The sequence below is a fragment of the Gracilinanus agilis genome, chromosome 1 (genome assembly GCF_016433145.1).
Source record: "Gracilinanus agilis isolate LMUSP501 chromosome 1, AgileGrace, whole genome shotgun sequence".
NCBI classification, from domain to species: domain Eukaryota; kingdom Metazoa; phylum Chordata; class Mammalia; order Didelphimorphia; family Didelphidae; genus Gracilinanus; species Gracilinanus agilis.
The window spans coordinates 34,022,712-34,033,957 of NC_058130.1; the positions used below are offsets into that span (position 1 = coordinate 34,022,712).

General features: G+C 39.5%; 1 protein-coding gene across 1 annotated transcript in view; it reads right to left on the bottom strand.

Moving 5' to 3' along the window:
* Positions 1-11,246, bottom strand: part of EOGT (EGF domain specific O-linked N-acetylglucosamine transferase) — a 40,649-nt gene that overhangs the window by 25,150 nt on the left and 4,253 nt on the right. Inside the window, exons 2-6 of the mRNA XM_044675792.1 lie at positions 8,643-8,743; positions 7,936-8,044; positions 6,428-6,522; positions 4,534-4,638; positions 1,477-1,583 (exon numbers count right to left, since the gene is read on the bottom strand). Of these exons, the coding sequence (XP_044531727.1) occupies positions 1,477-1,583; positions 4,534-4,638; positions 6,428-6,522; positions 7,936-8,044; positions 8,643-8,743 (517 nt within the window). The remainder of the gene's footprint in view (positions 1-1,476; positions 1,584-4,533; positions 4,639-6,427; positions 6,523-7,935; positions 8,045-8,642; positions 8,744-11,246) is intronic.

Sequence of the window (11,246 nt, forward strand, 5' to 3'; positions counted from 1 at the left end):
AAGGAAGGAAGGAAGGAAGGAAGGAAGGAAGGAAGGAAGGAAGGAAGGAAGGAAGGAAGGAAGGAAAGAAGGAAGGAAGGAAGGTCGGGAGGCAATCATAGTTCATATATAGAGCCATAATAAGAAAACTTGAAGCCCAGGTCAATGGGGAGGAGGTAGAGAAGAAGAAAAAGTGGGGAATGAGGAGATGGACCTCTCCACTTCCATTCCTGCCCCCTAGCCAAGAAGCTGCCACTGCAGATGAAGTCAAATAAAAGCTAACAGTGTGGAGGAGGGTAGGAAAGAATAGGTCATCTAATAACTTCCTATTTTACATAATTATCCTTGCTAATTGGGTGCTAAGTACAATTGTTTCTCTGCTGCAGAAGTATAATGGCTTATGAGCACCCTCTAAACTTCAACAACCTAGAGCAAAGCCCCAGCCTTTCAGCCCTAGTTTTGACCTTAGTTGTTAGAAATCTGGGGAAGAAATAGCACACCTCCACACTAGCATTTTGCTACGCATAATTTCAAATGTTCACTGTGAAGTCACTTATTTCGCAGACTGTGTTCCTTGGCCTTTTTTTATTTTCATTTTTTTAGTCTAATGAGTCAGAATCTTGATCATTTCATTTCTATTTGCTGAACCTACTTTGAAGGGGGGAAAAACACGTCAACTTGTCTGAGTTCTGAACCCAAAACTTTTTAATATAAGAATTATGCCTTCAAAAGGAGGGGCACATTAAAAATACGATCAATAAATTGTAATAATTCTGAAATATTCATGGCAGAAGGCTATCTATATTTCCCTTTAAGCCCGGCCTCTCATGAATTTTGATCAGGTATAGCAAAGTAATCTGCCTCTCATAATAAGGAAGATAATGTATTACATCCAACACTTCAATCTGAGAAGTAGGCCAGGATTTTAAAAATTAAAATAATAGGTTTGTAGTCAAGAGATATAGCTCTTTGTGGAAAAAAAAAAGAATCTGTTCTATTTTTCAAAATTCACGGGAGTGAATCCTTCAGACACACATACACAAATTTAAATTAGAAAGCTCACCTTGAAAAAGTTTTTTAAAGTATTTTACCCACTGGAGTATGAAAATGACTTTTAATGAAATTAGTTTTCATGAAGCCCAATCAAAAGAAAAAGACTGGGTAACTATGTCACTTTGAAGAATCTTCCTTGTAAGTTATTATGATAGAAAAAAGAGAAGTTCATGCCAGTTTAGTTCCTTCCCCAGAGACATAGCCTACTTTCAATTCTGCTAGGAAAAATTGAAAAGAAATCTACTGCTTCTATCGCTGTCCGAGTTTTAATTCCAATCCCATCTGATACCCTATTTCCATGTTGGCAACTGAAGAAAATCATCATACATGACCACCACTAATCTATAGTATCTTCAATGTTAACAATGAAAAACATCCACCAGATTGTCTCTGAAAAGGAATGAGGCATCTTCAAAAGGAGTAAACAGACAAGCCGTGGGTTACCTGCATCTAACTTCATGAAGTAGGTTGGCTTTTCAATGACAATGTCACACTTGCCATCTTCGATAGGTCTGAAGCTTAACTCTGTGTATGTTTGTAGTTCAGCAAACCTGAAATGATCGATTATGAAATGCTTTTAAAACAACTCCCAAGACTTCCTATCGCAAGAACTTGCAAGGCTAACAAGACAAAGATATCCTCTATCTAGGATAGCCAATGTTAATAACTTCAAGGAAACTGAGGCAGGGGCTTTGAGGTCATGAGGCTAATTGACGTTTCATCTAAGAAAGAAGTAAGAAGCTCCATCATCTCCAGATGAAGAATCAAGCAAATTTAAAAATTAAAATTAAAAGAAGAGTCGAGGGGGCAGCTGGGTAGCTCAGTGGATTGAGAGCCAAGCCTAGAGACGGGAGGTCCTAGGTTCAAATCTGGCCTCAGACACTTCCCAGCTGTGTGACCGTGGGCAAGTCATTTGACCCCCACTGCCCACCCTTACCACTCTTCCACCTATGAGCCAATACACAGAAGTTAAGGGTTTAAAAAAAAATTATAAAAAATAAAAAATAAAAAAAGAGTCGAGAAATATTTCATTCCTTGTCCTTCCACATCAACAAACTAGGACTCAACAACTGGATAACCAGATTCCTCGTAATTGTTATAACGTACATCTAAGTAACCTGATGTCAATTTTAAGGCACAAAATATACTAGAGGATATAAAATGTAATAATGAAATTAAATTTGAATTTAAACCAATGAGTTACATTCTAATAAAACATTGTTTCCAAAATAAACATTTAAGCACATTAAGGTTAAGCCCCCTGGAGTCCTAAGAGTCAGGGAGGGGTTTCCCTGAGTCAGAGATAGAGGGGAAATGAAGAGGGTGCTGGACTTAAAAGAGAAAGACCATGATCAATGACATATGTAAAACCCAGTGGAATTACTCATTGGCTGGAGGGAGGGTGGGGATGAGGAGGGGAAGGAAAGAACATAAATCATATAACCATGGAAAAATATTCTAAATCAATTAGTTAAATAAAAATTTTTCAAAAAATAAAAAAAGAGAAAGAACAAGGCTCAAATCCCGCCTCAGACACTTAAACAATGAATGACTAAATGAATGAATGAAAAAGCTTGCTATATGCTAAGCACTATGTTTAAGATACAAATACAAAGCAAAGGCAGACCCTGAGCTCCACTAACATGTATGTTATGTTGTGGTATGGTATATTGTGTTGTGTTGTATTATATTATATGATGTTATATTGTTATGTTTTATGTTGTGCTGTTATATTGTGTTATGTTAGTTGTTCTATGTTATATTATATTGTATTCTGTTATGTTATATTGTATTATTATATTATATTATGTGATGTCAGTGATGGTGAGCTTATGGCACATAGAGCCCTCTCTGTGGCACATGGCTGCCCTCCCTCCCCCTACACTGAGCCTGATGACATTTTTTCACATCGCCCACTCCTCTGCCCAGAAGCCCTCTAGGAGTGCTTTCTCCCTTCTCTGTGTGGGGAAAAGGGGGAGGGTGGCTGAGTGTCCAGCACTTGGTGGGGGGAGGGACACGACAAGTGGTCTAGGGGGACAGCAGCACTCAGAGGTGGGGCAGAGCCCGGCACTCCCTCTCTAAAAGGTTCACCATCACTATGTTATGTTATATTATGTTGTGTTGTGTTGTTGGTTGTGTTGTATCTGATTATGTTATGTGGTGTTGTTATATTCTTATGTTGTTTCACGTGATTATATTATGTTATGTTGTGTCATTTTGTTACGTTTGTTACATTATAGTCTATGATTTTATATTACATTATGTTACATTGTGTTATGTGGTATCTTTTATCATAGCATAATAAGGAAAAGTTCTAAATAACGGGAATGGTAGCTAAGGAAGAATCCTTTGGTTTGGAAAGTGACCAGGATAGTGAGTAAAGCCATTACCCTAGTGTCCAGTGGGCTGCCTTGGCTCTCCTCCTCATTAGAGATCTGGGAGCAAAAGTAGAAGGAAAACCTGTTGGGGATATAGCCAAGAAGATTCTCACGGAGCTACAGGCTGGCTTCAAGGGCTCTGAGGACCCTTCTTTCAACACTGAGATTCTCTCATTCTGTTTCTGTGTCCCTCCGACCATTGCCAAAGCATGAAGCCACAGAGACTACCTGATAGAATGTAAGAGGTCTACTAATCTCTTCCCCCTCAATATTTATAATCGCTAAGTATTGTTACAGAAATTCATCTATCTTGAATTTATAATAAATATATTTTTCTTTGGAGTGTAATGTGAGAGATCCTTTATAAGCCCAGCTTTGTCTTTTCTGCAAAAATATTGATATTTTCCAAATTTAAAGTGCCACACCACAATCTGGAAAATAATTTGGAGAAAGAGCTGATCTCGGATCTAAGGAAGAGGGAGCTGGGTTCAAGTCCTGACTTTGACATGTACTGGCTGGTTGATGTTGGGGAGGGCCCTTAACTTCTCAGTGCTCTCTAAAACTATAAGTTGCAAAGAAGGCACTGATTTGCATTAGTAATGGGAATTTCATCATCTAGAACAGTAATGGGCAAAAATCACTATGCCCCCACATCCAGATGTAGTGATTAGGGAATTGCTTAAGGCAGTGATGGGCAAACAATGGCCTGGATCTGGCCCCCGGGGAAAGGTCTACCCATCACTGATCTAGAAGCATACATTGATATCCCTATACCAGGATCAATCCCTATTCCTCTCTATGTACTCAAATGCTTAAAAGAATCTGTAATGGTGACTCCATGGAGAAAGCCAGACCTGGAGAAAAGAGGTCCTGGTTTCCAATCTAACTTTAAACACTTCCTAGCTGAGGGGTCCTGGCCAAGTCACCTAACCTCAATTGCCTAGGTCTTATTGCTCTCTTCTGTCTTTGAACTGATATTTAGTGTCAATTCTAAAAAGGTAAAGGTTTTTAAAATTTACAAAGACCTGATATGGATATATATATATACACATGTATATATATTAATCCATCCATGCCTGCCCAGGATATATATCCATAGAGAGAGATTGTTTTTTAATCTTACCAAGACTGAAGAGGACTTTTGCGTTGCCCTTCAGACATCAATGTGCGAATATCGAGTTTACAATGACCTCCTATGTTGCCTTTCTGTAGGAAGTTTTCCTTAAATCTGTTACACAATAAACAAACACCAGATTAATTGTCCTGTAGTTTCTGATGTGATTTAACACACAGGTAGGATCAAACCATACACATTCCTTTCAATTCAACAAGCACTATTAACCACTTAGTAGGTAGAAGGTCTTCCCTACATGCGGGGAACTCAAAGACAAAATGGAAAAACCATCCTTGCCCTCAAGAAGCTTACATTCTGCTGGGAAGACACAACACTTAAATGATTTTTTTAAGCCCTTACTTTCCATCTTAGAACCAATATTGTGTATTGGTTCCAAGGCAGAATAATGGTAAAGGCTAGGCAATGGGGGTTAAGTGACTTGCCCAGGGTCATACAGCTAGGAAATGTCTGAAGCCAAATTTGAATCTGGGACCTCCAGTCTCTAGATTTGGCTCTCAATCCACTGAGCCACTCAGCTGCCCCCCATTAAATGATTTTTTTAAAAATTCAATTTGTGATGCCCTTAGTGTGGGGAATTCCTGGTGAGAAAGTTCTCTTTACCAATGAGATCAGCTATTGTTCTGCAACTCAGAGTATTAGAGAGTTACTTGGGGCAGTTAGGGGTTAAGTGACTCGGTATTACAGGTGGGATGTGAAGTCTAGACTTTCCTATACCCTCCACCATATTGATCTCTAAAGTTCAATAAACACAACATAATGTAAGCGGGGAAAAAAAATATTAACCAGTAGGTAAATAAGGAAAGACTTCCCAAAAGGGAGCCCTGAAGGAAGTCAAGACAGAACATGAGGGAATTCCATGTATATATTCCAGGTGAGGGACAGTCTATGCAAATACATGGAGGTGGGAGATGGAAAACTAAATGTAGAGAAAAGGAAGTAGAGGACAGCAAGGTAGCTCAGTGGATTGAGAGCTAGGCCCAGAGACAGAGGATCCTGAGTTCAAATCTGACCTCAGACACTTCCTAGCTACGTAACCCTATGCAAGTCACTTCACCCCCTTTGCCTAGCCCTTACTGCTCTTCTGCCTAAGAACCAATAGATATATATAGATATAGATATAGATATAGATATATAGATATAGATATAGTATTGATTCTAAGATGAAAGATAAGAGTTTTAAAGAAAAGAACAGAAACAAGTTTGATGGAAATAGAGGCAGGGAGATAGGTACTAAATTATATACTAAGTGCAGAACTCAATATACTTCGTACAAAAATTACAAAATGTAAGGAGCTTTGATCTCCAGCCTCCTAAGATATTTGGATAAAGCAAAGCTGATTGGTTCCCTACCATCACCAAGATCAAACACAAAAGGTTCTGTTTGGCATTCAAAGCCCTTCATAATCTCGCTCCCTCCTACCTTTCCAGGCCTCTTACACCTTATTTCCCAACACGAACTCTTTGATCCAGTGACACCGGCCCCCACAAACAAAAGGTTCCCTCTATCAGCAGGCATTATTTTCTCTGGCTGTCCTCCACCTAAATGCTCTCCCTCCTCGGATTCAATTACTGATCTCTCCTGGCTTCCTTTAAATCCAACCTAAATTCCCGCCTTCTCCAGGAAGCCTCCCTCGATACCTCTAAATTTTAGTGTCTTCCCTCCATTATTTCCAATTTAGCCTGTACATAGTTTGTCTTGCATAGATTTCATTGCACGTTGTCTCCCCCATTAAAGTGTAAGTTCCCTAAGGTTAGGAACACTCTTTTACCCCATTTCATATTCATGGCATTTAGCACAGCGGCTGTACATTGTAGGCACTTAATAAATGCTTCTGGATTGATGGACTGATTCCATCCGAACTGAGATGAGCCAAAAACATACCGGTCATGGTTTCTCTTTACTTGTCTCAGATCGACATAGAAGTTGGATGTTCTGCAGTACTGGAGGTAGCGGGAGCAAACTAGCCAGGAGTCGCCCTGAAGAGATGAACGAGAAACAAGAACAAGAGCATTACTCAGTATCAGAAGGTAGCAAAGAGCAGCTTTCGACAGGAAGCAATCCAAACTTTCAACCAATATATGAAAAGATGCTACAAGTCACTAATACAAAGAGAAATTCAAATGAATACAAATCTAAGGTTTTTCCTGAGATTCGTTCCCCCAATTTTAATAGAAGAAAGAATATTGCTAGGGGCAGCTTTGTGTGTGGCTCAGCGGGTTGAAAGCCCAGTCCAGAGATGGGAGATCCTGAATTCAAATCTTACCTCAGACACCTCCTAGCTATGTGAGAGACCTGGGGCAAGTCACTTAATCCTCATTGCCTAGCCCTTACCATTCTTCTGCCTTGAAACCAGTATACAATATTGATTCTAAGAAGGGTTGGGGGAAAGGGGGAGGAAGGAAGGAGGGAGAGAGGGAGAGAGAGGGAGAGAGGGAGAAAGAAAGGAAAGGAAGGAAGGAAGGAAGATCACTATTACTACATACAAAGCTAACTTAGGCCCTGTTAGAGGCCAGCTTGGTCTTGTACGATGATTATTCTTTTGAAGGTATTATTATTAAACCATCCCAAATTGCTGGGGGAGGGGGACAGCGAATTTTATCATTTTACATCATTTGAATTAATTTGGTTTAGGGAATTTTTACATTTCACAATCCCTACCCCAAGGGATAAAGGGGCTAATTACTTAATTTCTCTGAGACTCTATTTCCCAATAGGTAGAAATGAAGGCATTGGATTAGATGGCCTCTAAAGTTCTTGCCAGCTCCGGAGCTAGGCTCCTAAGATCTGGTGGGAGCACAAACCCCAACCAGAGCTCAAGAAATTAAAATATTACCTTACAAATTTGGAGAGCTGGACTCATCCTCCATAAGCTGATGTATTAGTGACTGAGGACAACCCATTCAATGGCCATTGTCAAAATGGAGAGAACTTCAACTGTTCCCAGATTAATTCAGAGAGTGAATTGTAAAGCTAAATCCTAATAAAAATCCTTGAAAATGTTCTCATATTCTCCAAAAGAAAGAAGCACCCTAAGGTCAAAGCATTACTAACATAACCAGTACATCAAGGACCTACGTCTTGGGTGTAGAAATTTCTTTCCATCTATACAGTTTGCAACCCATCTATCGCTAGTTAAATAGGCTCAGAGAGTTAACCATGTCATGTTCTCTTTCTATAGCTATGGAACGTGTGGGAAGGAAAAGGGATGTGGAGGGAGTTCTAGATGGAGAATTTGATACAAATTTTAGAAACAGCCATATTAACAAATTCTTTTTTTGTACCAGAAGGACACACTCCACAGAACGATCTATGATTTTTCTTAAAAACTGGAATTCAGATGGTTTTTGACATTAAGAAAAATGTGGATTTTTTAAGACCAAAATACCTACTGTTTCCATAGGTTGGCAGAGGGTCCGTAATTCATGCAGGCGCTCCTTTGCATAACCAAAATCCGCTTGTTTCCAGAATATCTCCTGAGCTGATTCAATGGTATTAGTCCTAATTTTTTTTAAAAGTTCAGAATGTTTATCCTTTTTTTTAATTTTTACTTTTTATTTTTCTAATTCCTAGAGTTTACAGATACCCAATAGTGACCATGAAAATAAAAACTGAGCCTTAGAAAATATTGTAGCTCCAAAATAAAATCCAAAGTAGAAAAAGAATTAATTATACCCTGGAACCTGAGATAACAGGTGGCTAATTAGTATTAGAATAGTCTTACTTCATTAACTTAATAGGTTTTTAAAAGATTATTGTACTTAATTTTCCCCTTTAGAATTGGTATGGAGCTAATGTTTTTTATCTTCTAGACTATTACAGAGAGGAAAGCCTCCATAAGGACATTGTTTTTCCCCTTAGGAACCCATAGGAAGATGGCAGGTCTCTCTCTTAAGACTGGGGAAAAGACAGTTAGATTTATTGACATGTGGGGCGGCTATTATCTCCATTTTGAATATCTACCTAGCAAAGGGCCTGAAACATAATAAGTACTTAATAAATACTCAGTTGATTGATTGGGTGGGGAATCTAGCGAAAGAATAGATATAATGAAGAAAGATTTCAAAAATAGAAGAGAAAAAGAGATGGAGAAACTTACCATCCCATATCCACGAAACTACAAAAAGGATAGCCAAACCGGAACTCTGGCCTACATGATTTCTCATAGCCCCAGCAAGATTCGAGATGCTTTAAATGTTTCTGAAATGTGAACAGACCCATGTTTTTCACACATTGTTAAAATCTATGTAGTGTTCTACTAACATTAAAGTCCCATTTTGACAAGCTATCTGTTAAAACCAATTTCTCATTACTAAATAAGAGATATGTAAGGATGGGATTTGTGCAAGGGGGATGGGACAAAAGGAGCCAGGGAAGGAGTGGCTGACAGTTGGTGACAGTTGAGACCAGAGAGGATTCTGGGAAATTCTCTGGAGGAAGGAGGAGGAGGGAAGGACGTCCGGCAGAGGTCTTCTGACGGAGGACTGTGAAGAGGGAGGAGGTGGACATCTCAGCTCAAATCCAGTCCTGAGGGCTTCCTGAGGATCTTTCTTTGGACACTGAAACCCCGATTCCCTGGTCACCACATCTGATCCAGCAAGACTTCAACCATGAAGTTAGATAAGTGTTTGGACTCCATTTTGGGAGCGATCTCTTAGACTCCTTCCCCCTTTACCCAACTTTGCTGAGAGACCACATCGAGAGAAAGAACTATGGGAGCAGAAACGCAGAAGAAGAAAATATATGATTTATCACTTGTTTATATGGATATAGGATTTGGGGTTTTGGTTTGAAAAGATTATTACAAAAATGCACAATATGGAAATAGGATTTAAGTGCTAATAATACATGTATATCCCAGTAGAATTTCTTGTCAACTCTGGAAGGAGGTAGGGAAGAGGGGAAGGAGACAACGAGAATCATGTAACCATGGAAAAATACTTAAAGGGGGCAGCTGGGTAGCTCAGTGGATTGAGAGCCAGGCCTAGAGATGGGAGGTCCTAGGTTCAAATCTGACCTCAGACACTGCCTGGCTATATGACCCTGGGCAAGTCACTTGACCCCCATTGCCTACCCTTACCGCTCTTCTGCCTTGAAGCAAATATACAGTATTGACTCCAAGACAGAAGGTAAGGGTTATAAAGAAATTTTTAAATTAAAAAAAAAAAAAGAAAAATACTTTAAAAAAAAAAAAAATATATATATATATAAGGGCAGCTGGGTAGCTCAATGGATAGAGAGCCAGGCTTAGAGACAGTAGGTCTTGGGTTCCGATTTGACCTCAGACACTTCCTAGCTGTGTGACCCTGGGCAAGTCACTTGACCCCAATTGTCTAGTCCTTACTGATCTTCTGCCTTGAAACCCATACTTAGTATCAATTCTAAGATAGAAGGTAAAGTTTTTTGTTTTGTTTTTTTAAAAAGGATATGAAAAAGGGGGGCAGCTGGGTAGCTCAGTGGATTGAGAGCCAAGCCTAGAGACAGGAGGTCCTAGGTTCAAATCCGGCCTCAGACACTTCCCAGCTATGTGACCCTGGGCAAGTCACTTGACCCCCATTGCCTACCCTTACCACTCTTCCACCTATAAGTCAATACACAGAAGTTAAGGGTTTAAAATTAAAAAAAAAAAAAAAAGATATGAAAAAGCAGTTTTCTCAGGAAATCCAAGCTATGGACAAATTTATGAAAAATTCTACAAATCACTAATAATCAGAGGAATTCAGATTAACACAACTCTGAGTTTTCATAAGATTGGCAAAGATGCCCAAAAATAAAAATGACAGTCAGTTGTTGGAGAGGCTGAGGGAGGACTGGCACACTAATGTACAATTGGTGGAGCTACAATTGGTCTAGGAAGCAAATTGGAACTTTACCTAAAAAGTCACTAAACCATCTGTACTCTATCTAGCAATACCACTACTATATCCTATGTGCCAAGCCCTGTCCTAAGTGAGAGAAATAAAAAGAAAGAAAACAAGAGTCCCTGGCCTAAAGGACTTTGCATTCTACTAGACATATTTTTTTTTACCCTTGTACTTCGGTGTATTGTCTCATAGGTGGAAGATTGGTAAGGGTGGGCAATGGGGGTCAAGTGACTTGCCCAGGGTCACACAGCTGGGAAGTGGCTGAGGTCGGATTTGAACCCAGGACCTCCCGTCTCTAGGCCTGACTCTCACTCCACTGAGCTACCCAGCTGCCCCTCTACTAGACATATTTTAAGAAACTAAATGCAGTCAATGTTAAGAGTAAAGATTTAGAAGTAAAGGCTTCTCAGTCTCCACATTTAAAAGCTGAAAAAGTTATCTGAAAAAGTTATTTGAAAGAAATGTGTTCTGACCCAAACATGCCATTTACTGCTAGGCATATGCCCCAAGGGCACCAAAGATGATAGAAAGGTCTCATACACATTAAAATATTTAGAGTAGAACTTTTTAAAGAGGCAAAGAAAGGGAAACAAAGAGGATGCCCATCAACCTGGGGTTTGTGGTGAAAGAAACTGTGACATGTAGCAGACTATGTAGCAAAACAGTCTAAGAATAATGAATATGAAAAACTTAGACACATGGGAAAGCTTACAGGAAGTGAAACATGCAGACTTAAGAAGAATAACATAATGAAATACAACTATGCAAATGGACAAACTATGAAGGGAAAGGGAGAGGGAGAGGGGGAGGGAGGGAGGGAGGGAGAGGGAGAGAGAGAG